The sequence below is a fragment of the Xiphophorus hellerii genome, chromosome 4, assembly GCF_003331165.1.
Source record: "Xiphophorus hellerii strain 12219 chromosome 4, Xiphophorus_hellerii-4.1, whole genome shotgun sequence".
Classification (NCBI taxonomy): Eukaryota; Metazoa; Chordata; class Actinopteri; order Cyprinodontiformes; family Poeciliidae; genus Xiphophorus; species Xiphophorus hellerii.
The window spans coordinates 8,989,887-9,013,938 of record NC_045675.1 but is presented as its reverse complement, the minus strand read 5'-3'; the positions used below and the strand labels follow the sequence as shown (position 1 = coordinate 9,013,938).

Below are 24,052 nucleotides of genomic sequence, written 5' to 3'. Positions count from 1 at the left end.
TTAAATATTTTTTTCAGTTCAGTATAAATTGCCTTATAACACTGTTTAAATCTTGTCAGATACAACAATAAAAAACAGGCAGAATATTTTTTTAGAGTAATTTAAAAAGAAAATGGTTTTAGCTTATATACTGTCACTCTATATGCAGCTCTTGTTTCCTCTAGGGCCAGCACTTTGCATGCCAGGGTTTAACAAATCAATTAACCTACTACTCTCCTCGTTGCCTCTCTGTATACAACACCCAAAAGGGAGCCATATAGACTGATTAGCCTGAGGATTAGTTGGGTCCTTTTACAGAACAGGCTCCCTTACACGGGTTGGAATTAGAGGGGCGCAGTCAAAGCAATACAGGTTCACACACACACACTGCAGCCCAGGAAATAGAAAATAGGAAATTGTGGCTGGAAATCACAAGGTTAGCATTTATCAGGAATGTATAACAAGCTGAATTTTCACCTCACACTGACAAACTCAATATTTTTTTCCCAGTCCAGACGTGGAAAAACTCCTGGGGCTAGTGGCTGCATACCTCAGCTGCACCTTTCCATGAGCGAGAGGCTTCTTCCAGCTCCGTTAGAGGCCCGAGGTCGGAGTTTTGGGAACGGGAGTTGACGCAGCGCTCTTGAGCCTGTGCAAGAGCCTCTGCCAGGCAGTTCTGGGCCACAGGCTGGACCTTTTGCAACGCTTGTGAAAGAAACTGGAAATGGACCTGCATCACTGTGACGAAGCACCGACCCAGCACCTGGACAGACACAGAAGCTATTTCTGTTACAGCACATCACCAGGAAAATCTATTTAACAAAATCAGGCAGGGCTGTTGAAATTCAACAACATGGACATCACTGGGAGAATTGTTAAGTAGAGTGAATGGTTGGGAAGCCAAAGACCAGGCCTGCGACTAACGATTACTTTGGTAATTGATTATTCTATTGGATATTCTGGCAAGTAAACAGATAAGAAAAATTGGCATATTCTGCAAATTTTTCCATTTAACCACTTAAGCTTACAGATGCAAATTCAACTCATTTTTTAAATAACAAAATAAATATTTTATTGCCTAAAATGCAACAACGCCTGATCATCAATACAGTGTAGGGTTGATCTACTGATAAATTTTTTTTATTAACCAATTAATGAACTAATTAAATAATTAAAAAAAAAAACAAGTGAAGCTAAAACTATTCCATTCAAGGAGTTTTTGGTAGAACATTTTACACAATGAAATTTTCTTAAATGCAAGATGTATATTTTGTATAGTTTTAGAGTCTGTACACTCCAGCTAATCTATTTCTAAATTAATTCACGACTATTTCAACAATTAACACATCACAAGTAATTCTATTAATAACTCAGCCTTATTTCCGACCATTTAGTAACTCATGGAATATGACAATAATTGTAAATAACAGTTTTAGTTTTACAGTTTGGCTACAGCTGTTTTTTATTCTCAATAGTGAGCCGATTGCTTTTTGTAACATTTAGAAATGTGTTGCAGCAGTTTGGCACCATTAAACTGCTGAATCACCTCTCACATTTGCCTACATTTGTAGCCACATGACTGTCAGCAGACTGTCATGTGGCTAATCTGTTTAATGATAAGATTATGAATCATTCAGAAGCATGTCTTCCTTTTACAAACTAATCAGTTCAAGTTTATTTAGGAGATAGTGATGCTTTTTTACTGTCTTACCATACAATGCCTGGCAAAAGTTTTCGTACCTCTTGTCTTTACGATTTATCACGGTACAAGCGCAAACTTGTCAAAAGGTTTAAGATATTATGGTAGACAAACAAATTTCCAACATATTTTCCAACCAAAAAACTAAAGAGTGTTATGGGGACTTTTATTCAGCCTGCTTCAGTCTGAATAAAAATATGAAGATCTAAGAGGTTTCATAGACTACAGGTGAAAAACCAGCATCACGACAATATCGGAACACCAGCTTGGACTTGAAGAAAGAAGTTTAACTCGTCTGAAGCAGCAAGAAGCTTTAAATATCTCAAACACTATTCAGTCTATCATATGAAAATGCAAACCTACCAGGATCATGAGGTATGGTAAATCTGGAGGAGCTGGGGGAGTTCAGGTGGGATGCAAATTTACAAATTTTGCACTTTAGAAATCTAACAGTTATAAAAGAGCTCCAACAAGAAAGCCATCATTGGAAGAAACCCATAAGAAATCATGTTTATAGGAAACGTAAGGGATGATTTTCATCACCAGGGTCAGGGAAGCTGTTGGTGTGCGAAGCAAAAAAAATAAAAATAAAATAAAATCAAGACTGGGACAAAAGTACAGCTTGTAACATATCAACTACAATGCATCAGCCAGAACTACAACAAAAGAGTTCACAATGAACTATTTTCTGACTTAAAAAGTCAGAAAAGATACTCCTCGTCTAATTTGACTCAGATTGAGGTATTTTGCAAAGAGTGAGTAAAAATGTTAGCATCCAAGTTTACAAAGCTGGAAGAGACAGCTCTACCAAGTACTGTCTCAGGTGGGCTGAACAGAAAAGCACCCCACATTTTTGTATTTGGAACTGAACAAATATGAAAAACCATCTATGCATTTCCTTCCAGTTCGCAATCATTTTTGTGAGGTATATATAATTTTTGTTGAGGTGTACAGTAAATCCCAATAAAGCACATTGAAGTTTGTGGTTGTAAAGTGACAAACTGAGAAGAGTGAATACTTCTGCAAGACATTAGGATGTTTTTCTCTGGGGCAAAGGTTTTGGGAAAGCCCCTTCAATCTGAGGCCATGACCATGTGGTCAAGTTAAAACACACGCTTTCAGAATAAAGGTTTCCTGGACAAAAAGACTGTCTTTGTACTTAGCTTTGAGATCAACCACGAGCTGCAAAACACACAAATCATCAGAATGGAATATATTTTTTTAGATTTTTAAAGCAAGAAAGATGATCTGTTGTTTTTCACTGAGCTTGTCTGCCTTTTTCAGTGTCATTAAAAATTCCCCACAGTGCTCTTCACAGTTCCTTTTTTCAATTTTAGCTTTATATCATCCTGCTATTACCAATCCCAAATTGCGCGTTCGTGTGCGGAGAGAATAGTTCTGCCTTGTTTGCTGGTTAGTGGGAGAGAAACAGGACACCACAGGGCCCACCATGGTCACAGGGTTTTCTTTTTTCAGGTACTTGCTGAAAATATCTCAAGAGATTTGCTGAGTTGTGAGGACGGAAATATGCTGTCGCGTTCTGACAGCGGGCAGAAACAACAGGACACAGCCACTTTTGGTCCTCAGCACCACACTTCATGGGAACCACTGTGCCGTGTAAATAAGGGGAGGAGTAAAATTCCACATGTTGGAAGTTTCATTGTTATCGTAACAAAACACGCTTATGGATCCATTACAGACGGTGGAATTCGCTGCCTCATTTGCTTTGTCTTTATCCCAACAAGAGTATTTCAGTGGTTGATCAGCCATCATTTCTACGGGAAATTGTCAGGCCATAAACAAAACAAAAAAAAATATCTGAAGTAACAAATGGTGAGGCATACCAACATAGAACAACATAATGTTTTGAAACATGTACAAGCTTACTTGCATGAATTTCTATGCTTTAAGCATTTAAAAATGTTAAAAATATATCTTTGGCCAGAAGATGGCACTTGATCACATCATGAACTGAAAAGATTCTATATTTTATCCTCTGAGGATAATAAATGTTGGCAGCGATTGATTTAGATTTTACAGGATTGCCCAAAACATAGAAGGATCCTTAAATAAAAAAAACCAGCAACAATGTTGAAAATCAATCTGAACTGTGTGTGTATATATATATATATATATATATACACCAGAGGACATACTCAAGACAATGAGACAGTCCAACATATCCTAAATAAGATAAAAATAGGATAAAAATACACAAACACACACTCTCAGATCAAAAACTAGTGTGAAAGCCTACAATAACCGAGCAAGTAGAAAAAAAATGAGGACATGGCCTCAGCACAGATAATGGATAACACATGTTATTGGCTGTGCAGTATCTTACAGTCATGGAAAATATGAGAAATAAGGAGTGCAGCAGAGCCAAGCCGCTGTTGGCCCCTACTGCAACCAAACAAGGCCACTCATAAATCCAACACTTTAAGACTTCCATTTTCTGAGCACACCTGCACTATCAGAACACCAAATTTAAGGGGGTAATGTTCCTGAGATCCAGATTGCTGATAGGAAGTTTTATAATAACCAGATGTTTGCTTGGGGGGTTTTGACTGCCGTCTGATTTGTTGGGGGAGGAAATAAAAAGGCTCTACCTTAGTTGGTCAATGTAAACAGTCCTGCTGTGCTTTTTGTTGCCTTTTCGGCTCTTATTTCATGTTAGCAGCTTTAGACCCATCTTCAAATTACTATTTATTGCAGAGATTAGAAAAGCGTTGTTAACTGCTGCTCTGATCTGATAGGCTGAGGTACTGGGTCTGTGTATTAGAAACTATCAATGCAATCACACAGATCCTTATCTGCAGGTCTTGATCAAGTCCATCACAATAAGGTGTCCCTCAAGGTTCTGTTTTGGGACCCTTGTTGTTTCTGTATGCATTCTCCTTCCTCAGCACATTTTTAGAACTTTTATACGTTACAATAAACTTTAAATCTGATAGTTTTTTTTTTTCTTTTAATCCAAATAAAAGTGCTAAGATTATCAAAAACAGGACGCCTGAAAATCTTCAACTAAAACAAAAGAACATTTGTTCAGACACCAGACGAAATGAAACACTTGCTCCTTTAGTGTATGCAATATTGTTAGGTAAATTGTATATTATCAAATATTTGTTGTTTCAAATATTTGATAATATATTTGAAACAACAAATTATAATGTTCTAGTCTTATATGCCTTTATTTGTTTTGTTTCGTCTTAGCATAAAGAATGTTTCTGTGTTGTTGAATTACTTTGATTCCTTTCTCAGAAGGCCTCTCTGAGGAAGAGCAGAGACAACCGTTTTCAACAGGGTTATCGCTCAGCATCCTTGACTTGCTAGATAGCTATAAAACCGTCGCCGTGAAGATGTACAACTTGCTCTGTTTTACCCTGTGTCTGGGACAGAATAATCTAGTGCAAGATACCATGTGTCTTAGTTAGTGATTGTCATTAGCACTGCAACTAAGTGATGAAGTGTTTTGCCCCCACCCCTTAGAGTTGCAGTGTTCTCTGTGATAGGGACTCCGAAAGTAATAAAAAGAGGGGAGCGGACAAATGTGTTTTCAGAGCCGTTGGAGATTTGTGACTGGAAACACATCTCTATCCGTTCTCCTCGCGAGACAAAAATAATCTAACTCTCTTGTCTTTTCTGTGTTTGTTTAATTTGTCTTTAATAGATGTCAAACCTGACAAATATCTTCCGAAACCTTGGGGTATATTCTGAGTGAAGACGTATGCGAGATGTCCCTCGTTAATCTACGATTCTCTAAGAAGATAAAAAATAGGGTGAAAAAAGTTGAGCTCCAGTTTCATGGTCATAACAGAAAGTTATTATACATGTGCAGATTTCATCAAGACTTCATTAGGTAGATTCATCATTTATAAATAAATGATGAATTTATTTATTTAACCCTAAATAAAACAACCCTGGAGTACCTAAAGGTTGTTCAAAGAGCCTCTATCTGGTTTTTGATATCAAGTCATCCGGGTTTTCAAGTCACATAGCTTCTATTTGACAGAAAAGTTACAATGGCTTTAGAGTACAACATAAGATACAGTTTTTTTGTTGTTGTTTTTTTTTACCCCTCCAGGGGGTCTTTTTTGTGGGCTCTAGTGTGCCTTATGTGACAGTGGGCTGACAGGAAACAGGGAAGGAGAGGGGGGAAGACATGCGGCAAATGTCGTCGGGTCCGGGAGTCGAACCCACGACGGCCGCATCGATGACTCAAGGCCTCCAAATACGGGTCGCGCTACGCCCTACGCCACCACGGCACGCCCCAGTTTTGTTTTTTTTTTTGTTTTGTTTTTTGTTTTTACTGTGCTCTAAATGAACAAGCAGTCAGAAACAGCAGCTCCATGACTGTAGAATTAGAAAAATTCTGAACTTCCCAATCTATTCATTGGTATTTTAATGGGAAAAAACAGCAATGTAAAACCCAACAGCTTCCACTTAATCTGAAGAAAGTAGAAAAATCTTCTATTTTTCCTGGTTTACAATGGGGTAAACAAGTAAGCTCAGAAATGCTACGGCACCAATCTGTGTACCAAGTATGTTTGCACTTATTTAAAGGCCTGTTTCAGTTTATAAAATGTTGCACACAGCAACTTATTTATGAATGTGTTCCTCAGTAAATGTTTCAGTATTAGTCAATGGAAATTACACCCTGCTGGGTCTCTCTCTATAAACAGATTTGATGTTTAAATTAAGAACACCACATTAAGGTGAAGGCAGTAACATTGTGAAAAAAGATGTCAGAAGCTGTAGACTAATATGTCTGCCCATGGGGATGAGTGAATGTTTTTAGATGTCATAATGCCTCTCTGATTGTGTTTGCCTTTGGTTTTATTTCTGTGCTTTAAACTTAGAAGTTTCTCAAACAGACCAGAAAAAAAAGGACCTTTTCATGCATATTTGGCAGCAGTATTCCTCTGAGCTGCCAGAGAGCCACATTCTTTTTATGGAATAGAAGGAGGAAAAAAAGAGAAGAAAGAAAGAAGGAGACATGAGCAAAAGAAGGAAAGAAAGAAGGAAAAGCTTCACATACCACAACTCCCCAAACTCAACAATCTATTTGGTTCGTTTAGACGACCTCACAGTCTATCCAGCTACCAGACCACATTCCATAAATGAGCAACGCACAAACTTGCATTATATCCTGCATTAAGTTAGTAGCAAATGATGCGTAAACTACTTTATTCAACATGTACGTGTTATTATAAAACAAAAAACTGGACGAAAGACTGAATGGTGACTGTTGGTTGAAAATGACTCATCACAAAACCACAGAGTTCAGTAATTTCATTGTGACAAGCTTCTTTCTTTGGAGCAATACCAAAAATGCCAACTGCCTTTCCATCCACTGTTCTTGTTTACATGTTTAAAATAAGTTTACATTTACTAGCATAATATTATTGTATGTACAGAGTGGTTTCCACAAAGGTTTTTATAACTAATAGCAGAGCCATCCATCTATGCTGAAACAAATGTCCCATTAATGCCAGGGTCCAGACACCAAGTGCAAGTTCCAAGTCATGCGGTCTAAACTTTCACAGACTTGGCCTTCCTCTAATATTTATCTGTGCATATTCACGACCACAGAGAGTCAGATTAACTGACTGCGGTGCAGAAGTGTTTCCTGTTTTGGGCTCAGCCACATCCACAGACGTTCTGCAGTCCCTCACCGGTCTTGGCTGCTGCTGCCCACCCGTTGGCTGCTAAGTCATAGTTTTGTTTAAAGATCCTTCATTATGAGGGAGACAATTACAACACATCCCTCATAATTTTGTTCTGTATTATTTTGTTTTAGTAATGCAGACTTAGTGCCGTTCTCATTTTGTGGCTTCTTCAGACTAGATGGAGAAATATTACTACAGATCTACAGCCTTGGCTCAGTCAGTAGCCGCATAAAGAGCCAAAAGCACCACAATTTAAAACAGAAATCCTTAAATAGTTATATGATAACTTAAATACCCTTTGAAATAAATATGACGAATACTTTAATGTATTCGTTTCATGTGCAAATCAGTTCAAATTTGAACAGTGTGCTAAAAATATAATAACTTCAATACTTATTTAAACATTTCATTGCCCTCGTCAAAGTCAGGTGTTTTTTGAGTTTTAAATAGAAAGTAAAGTTAGTCGGCCCGGATTTATGTACCTTAACTTAAGATACATCAATCCAAAGAATTAAATTCTTCAGATTGAATTCTATTTTGTTTTTTGGAGAGTTTTCCTTGTTTTTAGTGGTGTCTTAGTTTAAAATAAAATCTCTCCTGGCTTCCGGACTTGGGTCACCCTGCGAATCCACTTAACTTGGAGTCTCTATTTCCATCACAACAGTTTAATCTGTAAGACTGAGTAGAGTCTCACAGGTCGCCAGCATGCCTTAAAATCTCCATTAAGCATAGGATAAACCAACAGACAGCAATCCTTCCCAAGAGTCATTCCAGACGCAGCGTAGGTGTGGTGCCCACATAAAAATAGACAGACTTTATTAAACAGGTTCTATGTAAAATACTTTTTTAAACCATTACTAAAAAAAAAAGATTACTAGCAAGAAGTTAACTTCAAATTTGACTTCTTGAAGCATAAGAAACTTGGTAAATGCTTTAAGCTTTTCAATCATTTAGTCCAGATGTTTTGCTGGGGCCCCTCTATGACTGATGTTGTAAACTATAATGACCCCATGCTCAAGGCTTGACAGTGTCAACATAAGTTGTCCAACCTGACTTCATGAACCCAGTGACCTGAGCTTTAAGTGGGTTGAACATAACCGAGATCTAGAACAAAAGCGCAAGCAGGGGTTTCCAGGAGAATTTCCTCCTGATTTGAGAGCAGCCCCTGCTTAGAGAGTAAAATGTAAAACTATATCTATACTTGGATCACTTTTACAGATACTGTTAGAAATTGTAAAAAAAAAAACAAATATATGTGTATCACATTTGAATCTGTTTTTAAATTTTAATAGTTATAACAAGTTATTTATTCTCCTATTGAGTAACCCTCATACAATATTTCACAGTCTGCACATCATCAAATGCAAGACTGCAGAAATATGGTGCAGTCTTTAGGTTGGCAAAACGTGGCTTCTGTTCTCACATCCCTCTTGTTTTTCACACCTCACCCTCAGAGATATTGACACTGGGCGTGAGAACCTGGTTTGAGCCAGGAAACACTGATTCATAGAGCCAGCCTTATGACAGTGGGCGGCTAAGCATCTTTGCACCACATCTAGAAGATGAAAAATAAATGAGTTACATCATGTTTGTGGTGCTAATCTGTTCTCTTTTTTTCAGTTTCAAAATAGTCACAAATTGGCATAATTGTTTGTGAAACATCAAAAAGCAATAGATATAATAACTGTGTTCTCTTATCTAATCCTACATATTTTATATTTTCTGAACAAGCTATTCTATTCTTTGGATTGAATTTTATATGTCAAACAGAAAGAAATTCACTTGTTATGGAGAAATCATGTATTTCTCCGTTGATTGCCCTATAGGGTCCCACAAGACTCCGTTCTTGAAACAGCTATGTTCACATTTTATAGTAAGGATTTGTCAAATATTTGCAGATATGCTGATATCCAAAGAATGATTTTAATAACAAAAACTGTCCAAGACACATCTTTGATTGTTACATAGACTCTAAATCACATACAGGATGGTCTTTTACTTAATACTTTTGCTGTACTATAACTAAGAATATGTTATTGTGGCAGTATTGCTGAATTGTGATGATCATATCCACTGATTAATTTTCTTGACACTTTTCTTACCATAATGTCCCCATGTTGCTCCAGACTGCCAAACTTTTTCATCCTCAATTCTAGACTCAATAAGATTGTAATGCTGATGCGTTGCATCTTTATTCTATACTTTTCCACATGTTGATTATTGTATAACCGGTTGGTCATTCTGAAATCGATTTAATCATAAAACAACATAATATCTGTTCAAGAAAGCTTTAAAAGCTGTTAATTAAAAGTCTTTGTCATAGCACCTTTTGAACATTTTGGAAAAACTTTTAAAAAATTCACTCATTTTAAATATGTTTGCTATATAAATAAGCTTTTATAAGGACTTGCTCCACCCATTTTAGAGTTTGTTTTTGTTTTTTAGGACTGGCAAAGGGGCTTTAAGGGTGTTTATATTCTATCTTTAAAGGCTCATTATAAATTACATACAAAGAAACATCTTATCTGAACATTAAACCTTTGTGTATTTAACACTATTGTGTTGTTAGGCATTGTTGTCTTCAGTCTGTGTGGGTTTAATGAGTTTTTTTAAATAAATTTTTTAATGTAATACTAGCCACCTGTCTGACAAGTTTAAGGGATTTCACTATGTTCATTTATTTGTACTCTCATTTAAATCAATAAATAAAATTAAAATATGGCACAAAATGTTGTGTTGAGGCTCTGATTCTCTATTCCCACATACCTCAACATCCTGCAGGCTGAAGTCGTTCTGGTCTTTAAAGTTAGCGGCCCCGACACTCAGCTCCATCAGCATCTTGGCAATCTCAGGCTTTATTGCTGCAGTCAGCCTGCTGGCCGCCTCCATGACGTGTTCCTGCACGTCCTTCAGTTGCATAGCTGCTTTGGAATAGTGAGAGTTCCTGAACACACTGCTGAACAGGTCTGTAAGGAAGGCGCTGGCCCTGCAGAACACGTTGAGAGCATCCAGATATTTGGAGATGCCTTGCTGGATGTCGGCAACAGCGGTCGTGGTGCCAGAGCCAGGTGGGTGGCAGCTGCCAGGAATGCCCACCCCAGTGCCCATGGGTGAAGAAGTCAGAGAGGCGCTCAGGGTCCGGCTCAGCTCAGGCATCTGGTACTGCTGGTGCTGCTGCACTTTCTGCTTGGACCCGCCAAGCAAAAAGCGACGCTTGTAGTCCATTTTACTTTCCTGTGCACTACAACAATACATAGGTGGTGCAACAGCACCGGAAGCTCCTGTCTTTCGTCGTCTGTTTTCCACAGAAAGCAGTCTGGGCCAGTCTCACAAAAACACTCTGAGTCCGAGAGTCCTTCAACTGGTCAAGTTAAGTCGAAAGACAGCTCAAGAATTCCACCTGCCAGAGGTTCATCTCAGTGTGCCTTGTAAAGTGGCAATAAAAAAAAATAAAATAAAAAAGTGTGATTGAAAGCCGACAGGCTGAGTAAAATGTTTACATGCAGCCCTGCTGCAGATTCTTCATGCCTAGCTTAGAGAACAAGACACACCCCAGCCTCTCGGTTTCCACCTTAAAAAAAACAACTATCATAATAGAGAAGGAAAAGTATCACAGCAGAGTTTTAAAGTGCATTAACTTTCCTTCAGAATGGGAAAAATATTTCTAATACAGTATACAACATTCACATATGTATTTACATATATAATCTTATACCAGCTTTACACTAGTAAAAGTAGAAAACTCGTTTAAAAGCCAAAAGCAAAAAATGCATTCATGGAAAAAGACACACTGGTCAACAGCACAAAGGGGAAAATGACAATTCTTAAAAAAGCGAATAAATTCTGGAGTCAGAAGATGTGACTGTTTTGTTTTTAGTGGGAAGCAAAAAGGCAGACAGATCCAGTCCGTCTCAAATCCTTTTCACGAAGCAGGACGCTGCAGGCAGTGAGCGCGCGGCCAGCTGTTGGCTCTGTCTGCCTGTCTGAAGTCTCCCAGCAGCGTCCCGGTGTGTTCCCCGTCTGCTGGCTGAGGTAGATATTACCCACGGAGGAAACAAGTGTGCTTCCAGATCTTGCCGTTTTCTGCGGATGCAGATTAGAGCGATGAAAGCACAAATGTATCTGTAAGGCCTCTAGGTCATCTCCTGAGGGAGGAAAAGGCAGAGCAACAAAAGATAGGGTTAGCATCAAGTCAGAGAGGAAGGATGAGCTTCATGTCATCTGCTTCACTGGTGCATTAAAAAAAACCTCATACATTCGAAAGGTCATTTTCAAAGTAATAAGAAATATTAATTATGTAATCACAATTATGAGTCGGAAAACACACTTGTAAATATGATTTATGGACAGCCTGTATGAAAAAATACTTTTAGAAAAACAGAACTGAGATAAAAGTCTGACATGGATGGAAACTCTTTATTTCAATAACAATACAGTCATCCATTTTCATCTATTTTGCAAGAGTTTTGTTCCCTTTTTTTGCTGTAAGACAAAACACACTTCTCATATTTCATCACATTGTTGGCCACCAATCATTCAACATTTTATATCTAACTTCACAATACAACAACTTCCTATAGAGAACCACAACAAATAATTCTAATCTATTGCAATATAATGTAAATTCTATAGTTTTGCTTTAATAAACAATGAGGTATACAACAGAAAGGATTAAGTCCTAATTTTCTGAGCTCTGCAGTAATATCTTATTACAGCTGTGGTTTTAATGTTGTGCATTTCTAGACGATTACTAACATCTTTTTGCATCTCTGCAAGAAAAAAAAAACTTTCAAGCAGTGTCTGATTTAGCAGAAAGCAGCTGCAGAGACATTCCTGCAAGACACCATTGTTGGAAATCACTGTGGGGTCTTTGAGTTTTACATAGTGGGAGTCACAATACTCCCATTCTCACTCATCCATCTCACTCTGGCCTCTTCACTTGATTAGAAATATACTACTTTATACTGTCAATACCAAAGGGAGTTCAATCTCTGTACTTTTTAAAGAAATGTAACTCAAATCAAACAACAAAAAACTACTTGTAGCAAATTTGTGGTTTGTATGAGTGATGAAAGATTTTCTGAACCAAAAGCTTTTTTTCAATGCTGTTCTTTTTCTCTATACTGCAGATATTTCACTCTTAGTCATACTAAAATATTAGTTAACGGAACTGCAAACCATCCAGTCACCAAACACCAGGGCTTCTCACTCAGTGGAAAACAGACCATTATCTTCAGACGCCATGCTTGGAGCTCCCATGTTTGGGTACAAGTTAGAAAAAGCAACTTGCGGAAAGAGAACACCACCCCAATTTGATAACACCATCCAATGTGCCGTTACTGTGAGCTAAGCAGCTGTGTGGTCGTCCCACATGTGCAACAGCTTCCATTACACATCTCCACCAGAATGCTCCTGACCTCTAAACCTCACTTCCTTTTACAAACAGGGGCTATGGCAAGCAAAAAAAAAAAAAAAAAAAAATCAGGCCACCCTTATCTGTCTGGGACCAGCGCCGAGGGAAACCACTGACCTTTTGAATGGATGGGACAACATGTTTTTTATTGTAACACTGCGTAAGTGTTGCTTTGCATCCCAATTATTATTTCTGAAAGTTCCTTTCAGGATACGTCAGTTACAGACACAATTAACCCTGATGCGAGCAGCATTATTGTTGTTTTGGTCTGCCTGTGATTCATTATCCAAATACACAGGATGTGCTGATCCAACAGGCCACATTAGTGCCATTATATATTTTGACAAAACGTAGATCAGATATCAAATGAATGCAATGCTTCAGGTTACGATGTGTTTTTTATGTATTCAGAGGACCTTTCCCAATCTACCTATATTGCAGCTGTACTACAGCAATATCCTTTTCATTATATCCTAAAATTATTTATTAAAACTAGACATCTTTAAACTGATGATCCAAACAAGGAAATGAGTGTGTGATGGATAATACTGTAAAGGCATACCAAGGTGTCAAACAGAAGAAAATTCTGACTATTTTTAAAAAAAACTGAGAATATTACCACCAGATTTCTACTGGAAGTATCTTTCAGTATCTTTCAGCTTTATCAAAGCTGAAAGATACTCTATAGATAAAACAAACAAACAGCTAAAAGATTTAAAACATTCACATAATTAAAACCAACATATCTACATAATAAACACTTAAAACTGATTGCAGTAGCTGCAAAATCTGGATTTTTATTTTCCTGCCAGGACATTGACAAAAATTAATGAGCTATTATTAAGGTGGTTGACAATTCAACTTAAAGGATTAGCAATTTAGGTACAATTACTAAGAAGTTTATTCTGAGACTCAGGGAAGCTATCTGGTGCAAGAGTGCAGGCCTCTTAATCCCTAGGATTACAGGCACAGCCAGAATCTGCAAGGTGCCCCACAATGCCTGCTGGTTGACATAGTTAATAGGATATTAGCCTTCGCAAGGTAAACAGTAAACCAGAGCAGAGAGAGCCAAGAGCAATGAACTCTATATTTTACACATTCCCCAGATAAAAAATTATATCAAGCAAATAATAAATAAAAGATAAGTTATTCCTGTTGTCAAACATTAACGTACATTTATATGATTGGTTTAATCTAACAAATGGTTTTGATGATACAGTAGTGTCACCTCCACCATGAGAGGATAATCTTACAACAAGGAAAAATAAAAAAATTCAAACCATCAAACACAGAGAGATAACACACAACACACTTGGTAAGAAAATATAAATAAAACAATTCCCAACAACAACAACTCATAAATTTGAAAGGCTGTTAAAGCACCTGTCACCTGAGCCATTGCTGAAGATCAATCAAAGCAGGTAACCCTGAGACACGTGTTTGTTCAAAAGGGGAAAACAAATCATCATGAAATGTTCAGAGTTTCAGCCCCTTCATTGTCACAGAAACACAAACCACTAACATGTGGCAAACAATCTTCAGCTAACAATGTTAGCTAATCTTAAAAAAAAATAAAAATACACACCCAGTTTTATTACATGGTTCACAGCTTTAACAATCTAAGCCACAGTCCATTAAGCTTGAACACAGCAAGATTTCTGTTGTGAAGAGAACTCTATACTTCCTGTAGGTAACCTTATTAGAGAGTGTCAGTGGTCTACATTTCCGGCATTAATACAAAACCTCGTTAGCAGAGGTTATCCCTTAACAAGAAGACATGGTATCAATATTAATGAAGCCTCTTGGCTTCTCAGAATTGCTCTGCTGTCTGCCAGCCTCCTGTTGCAGAGCTCACACCCAAACAAACATGCGTGATGGCAGCGTCTCTGTGGATGCACTGGAGCATTGCCAGCCCACTTCAACATCCCTCCTTGAACTGGACCTGCTTGGGGCTAATGTTAGCACTATTTCCCCCACTCACCAACGTACATGTCAGCTGTTCGACTTCAACAGGAAGGGGGGTTAGGTTTCCTTCAGCCAGCTCCCTGTCGCCACCAACAAAAACGTCAAGCATAGAGTGACATTGGATATGGATATAAATATGTAGTAAACCCTGTACCAAGAATGATTTCCTCCTGCTTAAACATATAGGTGTCTGCTTAAAGTAGTGCAAGTCTAGCAACAAGCTTCAGAAATGTCTGAGGGCACCGAAAGGCTTGGTCCTAACTAAGACTGCCTGACAAAAACTGATCAAATTAGATGTGCACTAATTAACTCATCAAAAATGATTTGCAAATTTTCTCCTCATCGATCGGGACTACTTTCTATTATCTAATGATTATAAATCTGAACAAACAATGATCAGGGATTCCTCAGGGATGATCAGATCATGGAGAACTACAGTACATCATCTCTTTTAGTACGTATGCTGAGAACGGAGACACTGATTTCAGTATCTCTAGGCCTGTTATGACAACAAATATCCCTAGAAGTTAAAATTGTTGCTTTGAGACCATCTTCAAGTAACATATTGATAATGACATAATGCAAATAAAAAGCACACACAACCGAAACCATAAGTAAGATGGATTATAATGTCTCAGCAAACAAAATTGATCTCCAAAGATATGAATAATCACAATGGAAGTTGAGCTCATTTTAATTTTAATTGATTAATTGCAACAGGCTTAAGTGCCATCTAATACGATCAGTCATTGTATCCTTAATATTAAAGATTAGTCAAAATTTTCTCCCATTTAATGAAGAAGGAAGTCGCTAATATTGTTTCCAATAATGAAGGATAGAAATCAGCACAAAACTAAAGTCAAAGAGTCTAAATCTGGACAGTAGCCAAATATGTTAAATATTGTAACGTCTATAACTGTAAAAGATCAATTTGTCAGCTGCAACCTGTCAGATTATTAAACACCATGAAATTGTATCACAATACTTCTTAAATTTCTGCACCCCTTGTTTGTTGAAATGTAGGTTTTAAAACCCTGTTGTTTTAAATGAGGTTTAAAAACGGTGCTGAGTTGCTTATTAAGAGTTGCTTGTCAGGTATGACTCATCGAGACCCCTAAAGACATCAGAGACCTGTTAACCTAGTTTTTCCAGGACTAGAAATGCTCCTCAGCTCCAAGCTTATGTACGACTGTTAAATCACAAGAAGGTGGCCTCATAGGTGGAGATGGGGCAGCTGTTACAAATGCTGACAGCTTCTTATCCATCTGCCACTGTGAGGCAAACACAAGCCCTCAGATGATTTAACCACAGGCCCAACATTAGCTCTCTCATGAAGTCTATTTTGGCCTTCACGGGCAAAACAGCTGCCATAGAATCCACACTGCACTGTTTTTAGATGCTGCAAAAGGTTCAGTTCAAAGTAAAAAAAAAGAAGTTCTCCTCTACATCTGTTGTCAATGAAGCAAAGGAATGCAATTCCCCAGAAGCCTCTTCATGTGGATTCAAACAAACACAAAAAAGCAGTGAAGAAGAAACATTAAGTGTGAAACCTTGCTGCAAAGTATCAACATCAGAACAAATATGCATCAATGTAGTAACTAGGTTTGGAAAGAAAAGGCAGAAAGATGGGGATATTTGGCAGGAGAAGCTTTACTGAAGGAATTTGGAGCACAAAAAAGGTCACAGTAAAGTCTGACAATCAGCAGACAGGTCAAGGGGGTCAGTCCAAATGACAGGACAAGTGCCGTGAGCAACTGTGTGACAGGAGTGGAGCCAGGCTCCTTCTTGCCCACAAAACACAAGGAGTGTATTGTGGCAGGTCCAGTCTCCTCATACCAGCACATAGAAAAAAAAAACAGACTTGTACATGCAGCTGCACAACTTTGTGAGAAGACAAGAAGGAAAAGGCCTTGGCTGCTATAAAATATTAAACAAGAATTGATTTTTTTGTAGTCAGCGTTGTGTTTATTCTGGATTTTGGTTTCGACGCTTCTTGTCCAGATTTGGTTTTACTCAAACAACAAATTCTGCTTTTATCTGATATTTGTCTTGCAGTTTAGAACTAAAAATATATTTCTTGAAGCTCTCTGATCCCAAACCCGTTCCACTTGCTTTTAATGAAGCTCAACCTTCTTTTTTTTTGGTAAACTACAGACAAAATCAAGAGTGAAACTGTTTGTAGTGCTGCAAAAGACCAATGCACATACTAAAACAAGTCTATCTGTTGAACATATTCAGCTTTTATTTAGTAAATAACAATAGACTAGCAAGGAATAGTATGTAGTACAATTGACAGGGGCACAAAGGAAAACCACCTGATAACGTCTCATCAGATTTGAATCAAGCTGAATATTTGAATAAAGCATAAACGCCTTTCAGCATTTACCAGTGAGCAAACAGAATAATCTCTGATATCCTCTCTAAATAGCGGTGTACAATAGAGTGTGCTTAGCATGCTCAACCAGTGGATTTCAACAAGTGAGAGCTGTGATGAAAGGCTCTGACGTCAAATCCATTCATGAAAGTCTGGTGGTAGCCTATGGGGATGAAAATGCTTCCCTCAGCCTATATCGAGCAGGCTATATTCTGGAGTTACAATTCGTGTTGCATTCCAGCCACCAGGGAGCTATATTTTTAACCAGCACAAAACTAGACTGCAGATGTATTCTTACACTTTCTTAAAAGCCTAGTGAGTCACTAAAGACTAAGGAATTTATAAGCTCCATTGACTTTTGCTGAGCCCGAACTCAAATATGCTCAAGAAAAAGCATAAACGCCGCAGTGTTTACTGCAGGGGTTAATAAAGATAAGCATCACATTCTCTGAGAGCAGCCCTGATTTTTGTTCTGCAGTATTCGGTCATCTCCGATGAACGAGCAGTCACGCATTTCTCAGAGAACATTTGACTGCGGGGCAAATAGCCGACCACAAGCTAACACTGAATCGGTCTCCCAGGAGATGAGAGGGAGATTTCCCAGGCCACAAGCCTTCTTTCCCCCCCCCCCCCCCCCCCCCCACCTTATCTATAAACCCTCTTGCTGCTTCACTGTGTGGACTAGTGTCTTCTTTATGCCTTGGAAAATCCTTGTTATGTGAAGGAGTAGGGAGGTTTAGAGAGCATTAACCAAAGCTGCAGCCAAAAGGCCCATGGAGGGACTGCAGAGACCTAGGGCTCAGGTTTGACAACCTTCAGTCATGCACTCCACAGGTCAGCTTTTATGATTCCAACCATGTATGGGGCACAACACAGAGAAAGACAACACTCCACATCACCCTGAACACACCTTCACCCCCATACCAACTTTCAAATTACAGTTTAAGGTGGAACTAAAGCCCCTTTAGATCCTAAACATACAGCCAAAGCTACAATAGAAGGGTTTAAAATAAACCATATTTGTATGCTAGAGTAGCACAGTCAAACTCCAGACCTCCTGCTTCTGAATAGCATGTTTATTTCTATGCACTCAATACTTGGTTGAGGCTCCTTTTGCATGAATTAGTGTATCAATGCGGCGTGACATGGAGGTGATCAGTCTGTGGTTCGGTGTAATTGACGCCCAGGTTGCTTTGATAGCAACCTTCGGATCATCTGCATCGTTGGTTCTCGTGTCTCATCTTCCTCTTGACAGATCAGGCCAGTTCACTGTCCAATGAATCACAGTCAACAACACCATGGCCATTGAACCAGCTTTTGGTTCCTTTGACAGTGTGGGCAGGTGCAAAGTCCTGCTAGAAAATGAAATCATATCCATAAAGCTTGTAGCAGAAGGAAGTATTAAGTGCTGTAATATTTCCTGGTAGATGTCTGCTGTGATTGTGGACTTTAAGAAAAACACATCATCACGTTATCAACAGCAGCAGATGACATGGCACCCCAAACCATCAGGGACTGTGGATATTTCACACTGAACTACAGGCAACATGGAAGAACTTTTTCTCAAGACTTCCTCATAACTTATTTTCATCCTAAAAGAGTAATATGGACCACAAACCAGTAGTCGAATTCTCTTCTTTCCTTAGTAGCCGATGTGTGGGATTCGTCTGTTCGTCGTGGTTCTTGATGTACAGACTCCAACCTCAGTCCATGCCTTAGAAGCTCCCCCAAATTCTTGAATTTTCCTATTCCTGCAACACTTTCTTCCATCAACCTTTTATGTTCTTTGAACAACCAGCTTTTTTAACAATTACTTTTTGTGGCTTACCCTCCTTGTGGAAGGTAGCATTGACCATTTTCTGGACATTTGCTAAATCAGCAGTCTTCCCCATGGTTGTGTAGCCTACTGACCCAGACTGAGAGACAATTTAGAGGCTCAGGAAACCTTTACAGATGTCTGGAGTTAGCTACCTGATTAGGGTGTAACACCATCTGTTTCCTGTATTTAACTTTTTCACAATATTCAAATTTTCTGAGATGTCTTAATAAAACAATGCTTCCTTTAAAACAGTGTTTTCTGGAAGAAGTCATTTTCTTGTTGGTAAAAAGATTGGCAAAAGTTAGAAAACCAAATCTGGAACACTTGATTTAGTACTGCTAAGGAATTCAAAATACCAACATAACCTGATTTACCCCCCGTCCCCACTCCATCTCCCACTGCAGAAGTCACCTGTATAATCTTAAACCGTGCACAAACAATAACACTAGAAAGCTCCTTTGTTTAAGGAAGCATCCCTGGAACTCCACCCGAGGCAAGCGCAAACAGTAATCTTGTGACTCTATGTGGACTTCCTCACACATGCATCCGGATTGAATATAAGACTGAGGAAAAGTGTCACTTCCAGTCGTATCACATGCTGGTGGAAAAACATGAGGCTGAGCAGCACTCCAATAGCTAACGCTGGCCTAACCTTTCAGATGACTGTGCCACCAAACACACTGAGCTTAAGCAGAGACAGGAATTTTACAGAGCCAAGCACGAACTTCCATGACGACACAACTAAGCCAGATGTCAACACAAGCAGTACGCTCGTGGCTTTTATGGAGGTGCACCAGCTTTCCAAACCCAACAAAAACAAGGAAATCTTTAACAGTTTTATCTCATGCTAAATCTAGGTGTTTCCTTTCGGCATCAATTAAAACTACAACTGACTTACGGTTAATATAGTATTAAACTAAATTTAGTCTAAAAGCAGAAACGTTATAACAGGCCTTAGACTGACCAGGCAACCTCACAGTCATTTACTTTTTGACAGTGGGAGGAAGCTGGAGTATCTGCATGGTGGCACAGTTAGCACTGGCGAATTACAGCAAGAAAGTCCAGGAATCAGATCCCTGCCAGGGCCTTTCTGTGTGCCGTTATTCTCTCCATGCATGAATATATTCTTTCAATTATAAAAATGTTAACTAAATCAATTCTTCAATATATGTTAGAAAATCATAGCTGCTTGAAATAACTAAAATTTCCTTAAAACAACTAAAAAAGAAAAATCTGCAACATGTACAATCACAAGAAAGCTCCTAGGTCTAGATTTAAGGTATTGGCTTAAACAAGATTCTTGTGTTATAATTACCTCAAAAAGAAAAATTACTGTATTGAAACAAATGTTTACAATAAAAAATGTGCTAACTGGACATTGCTGTTTTAATTTAAAGCAGAAAAGCGACAATTATTCTTTCTACAACAAGCATGTTTATGATTAGGATAATGTCATCAATGACATTTGTTTTTTATAATTGATACAAAAGCTTGGATAAAAACAAATAAATATTTTCTAAATTTAGCAGTTTTGAAATGAATAAGCTTATTGCTCAGAATATTACACTTTTTTTCAGTTCTGCTCTTCAAAGGGCAACAAGTACAAAAACCAACATTTAACATCTAGAGACTTTACTAGCAATACATGTATGACGTTGGTAGACTTTTTGTTATACAAAAACAAACTATTATGCAATGTTTAAAGTGCAAATACAAAACTAGAGTGAAAACTAAGAAAAAAAAACTTACTAAAAACCCAAAAGTACAAAGAAAATTAGTTTCATAAAAACAAAATGGTGATGGCGGCAATCATTCGTTAGTTAAGTAGTACATAAGATATAAAGTGAAATCACACAAATCAGAATTCATTTTCAATTCTGCAAGTGAGAAATCTCACCTCATACAGAGAAGATTATTTAACTCCAAATTGTCACATGAACCCAGTTTACAAGTCCTATTGACTGCATCACAAGTTACTAAAACAGTAGCTCTAATCTCCAAATGGTTAATCAGTCCACTAACCAAGGCTTTTACCCTAAAAATAAGACGTGATGGGTGGGGGTCTGTGTTATTTTGCAACTGGAAATATTTTAAAACAACAAACTTTCTCATTTTTTCAGCCAACTAATCAGAAAGTCCACACAGTTGGAGAAAAAACTTTTGTCAGTTTGGCATCTCATTAAATGCACTTTATTATGCCATAGAAAATGTTCCACAGAAAATTTTAAGTTTTGAAACCTTGGAATACTTTGATACTGGCCCATGCATAGTCTGTAACAACTGGTGGATTTTCAATAACTCCACTTCAACCACACCCCACATGGTGTGAAGAAAAACTGAAGTAGATTCTACAACTCCACAAATAATTTTATCCGCATATGCAACTGCTTCAAATGCAGAACTAACACTATTTGCAAATTTCTAAGACATGCTCTGCATTATTCTTCGCAGTTGGAATATGTGAAAAACAGCCCCCAAAAAAGTCCCTAAGCGTTGTGGGGCACATTCCAGATATCTATGATATCGGCGCATATTTCAACACCTGTAAGGTACTGCTGCTCTCTACATGTGACTTAAACCAGCAAGGGCACTCCCGCGACAACGCCACCTAATGCTTCGGCTTAATCCTAAATCTTCAGCTAAGCACAAGACCAACTATTTTGTTAAACTTGTTCAAATTCCAACGTTTCTTTTGCGACAACATCATTATTTAGCAGGACGATGTGAGAGAATCCCCTCAAGCGCTCCAAGCCGGTTTCACCGAAACTCTCTGGGATGACATGGCACCAGTCATGGGAAGACTATGTCGCAGCTATTAATAAGGCATTTTAACGCCCTAAATGCAGTGTCGCCGGGAAGGCTGCTGCGGTATCAGTGCATCATTGGGACAACCGTTTGAAGAGGCAGTGACAGCGGAACGCCGAGGCCTACACACACGGTCCGTCCACGGCTGGGTCCGTTGACACTCTCCCGGTGGACACACACAACCTCCAACCCCCATCTGATAGAAAAAAAACGATCACCCGAATTCAGTTTCCCCCCCACCATCAGCCGACTAAAACTGTCAGCACGACAACAAAATGTGCCGCGACATGACGTAACCTTCAGTCTTTGTCACCCGTTTGAATAACGTTAACCTACATCTCGTTTTTTTTCCCTCGACTGGTCATTGCCGACAGCGGCACATAACTTCAGACCGAGATCGCCCAGGTCCGTTATCGGACACAACGACTAACTCTCGGTCGTTTGCTGAGGAGGACACATCCTCTCGTATTTCCTGCTCTGCTTCGGCTAAACGTAATCAAGATGTGGATGAAATCTGAGGCAGTGTGTGCCAGTGACAACAAAAATAAACGAGAGCGCCAACCGCTCCTCCTTCGCTAGCCTCCGCGGAGGCGCTTCATCAGCAGGCATCATGTGGGGTCTTGGGTACTAAGAAATGATCGTCGATACTCACAGAAACTTAAACTACATCCAAAATTATGCGGGAGATTCTTTCCCGATTCCCCGTGGAAATGTAAGTTTGTGATGGTAGCTAAAATCGCAAGTACGCTTGCGTGAGTGAGGTGCGTCCGATAATAGACGCATCGGGAATGCATCGGTACTAAACAGGCTAGCCACGAAGCTAAGCCAGCAACTGTTAGCTAATCAGCTAACCCTCTGCGACACGAATGTAGGCGCTGCGAGAGAGAAAAACAAGCAAATGCTGACGGCCAGGGGGCACTTCTTTATTGTCTGTCGTTTTCATCGTGAAGAAACCTAACAGCCTCCATAAAACACACCAAAAATGTTAACTTAATCAAAGCATAGCTCACCAGCTCTTGGCATCCACCCTCTTGACAGCGAATTCCCTGTCTGTGTGTGACCGCAGTCAATTGGGAGTCAATAAGAAATAGCACTTCCGGTGGAGCTTTTAAAAATAAAGCCGATATTTGTTGTATAAACCGCGTTTCCTGTTAGTAATTAGTAAGGTATATTTGCGTTTAATTACCTTATATCTACAGTTTTTTAAAATCAAAGTAACTTAATTCTAATTGACAAGAATAATTATAGACTATTGTTATCTATCTCTCTATCTATCTATCTATCTATCTATCTATCTATCTATCTATCTATCTATCTATCTATCTATCTATCTATCTATCTATCTATCTATCTATCTATCTATCTATCTAATTATTTTGGGGGGTTAAAATTTACAAGCGCTGTTCAGACAGGATTTGGTGTGTTCATATGAATTTTGTTTACTTGTGTTTGTGCATTTCTATAATGGTTGTGGTGATAAACGGAAATTTGTAACACTTTCCCACAATTCACTTCCTTAAACTACGAACACTTTGCAGGCTTTTAAATATGTCATTCATGTGATTTTATTAATATGCAACTTTTTTTCCAGGTACATTTAAAATATATCTCATTGATATGTGAGTTGAAGCAAAGGGCCATAAAAAAGAGTCGAACTTTTGTCGCCCTCTATTGTTCAGAAATTGATACCACACTCTGAATTTTGTGCTGGGTCCCAGTCACCTGGGAGCATAGAGGGGCTGGGGGGTTTCTCCTGTCTGTTTAGCATGAAAAGGCAACCGTGTCGTGTCATGAAATGATAATAGTCACAATAATAATAATAACAATAACAATTTTTCCTACTCCAGTCTACACACCCTGAAGAATCTAAATAAGAAATAACTTTATTCCCTTTTCCCTTACTCCAGATCTGTCAAAGAGGTTTCAGCTTGATGTAGTCCTGCGAAAGCCCCAAATTAGATTTAGGTATCAGGTTATCAGTAAAACATTTTTTTTTACACTGAAATCTCTGTTCCGTCGTGATTTTTATTTTTATGTTTTTGTTGATTTGTGTAATAGTAATTTAGAGGTACAGTTGTCACCACAACATAAAAATCTTAAATTCAGTAACTTTTTATTAAGCAGAGTCTCTTTAAAATGTTATATATATATACAGTTTGTGTATGTATATATATATATATATATATATATATATATATATATATATATATATATATATATATATATATATATATATATATATATATATATATATATATATATTTTTTTTTTTATATATATATATATATATATATATAGGGTTTCTAAATAGAAAATTACAATTATTGGC

At 38.2% G+C, this 24,052-nt stretch overlaps 1 protein-coding gene across 1 annotated transcript in view; it reads right to left on the bottom strand.

Annotated features, from left to right (window-relative positions):
* The window catches only part of garre1 (granule associated Rac and RHOG effector 1), a 34,190-nt gene extending 11,388 nt beyond the window's left edge, over positions 1–22,802 (bottom strand). Inside the window, exons 1-3 of the mRNA XM_032561539.1 lie at positions 22,734–22,802; positions 10,114–11,492; positions 530–742 (exon numbers count right to left, since the gene is read on the bottom strand). Coding sequence (XP_032417430.1) covers positions 530–742; positions 10,114–10,602 — 702 coding nt within the window. The 5' untranslated portion in view covers positions 10,603–11,492; positions 22,734–22,802. The remainder of the gene's footprint in view (positions 1–529; positions 743–10,113; positions 11,493–22,733) is intronic.
* Between the last annotated feature and the right edge of the window lie 1,250 nt (positions 22,803–24,052).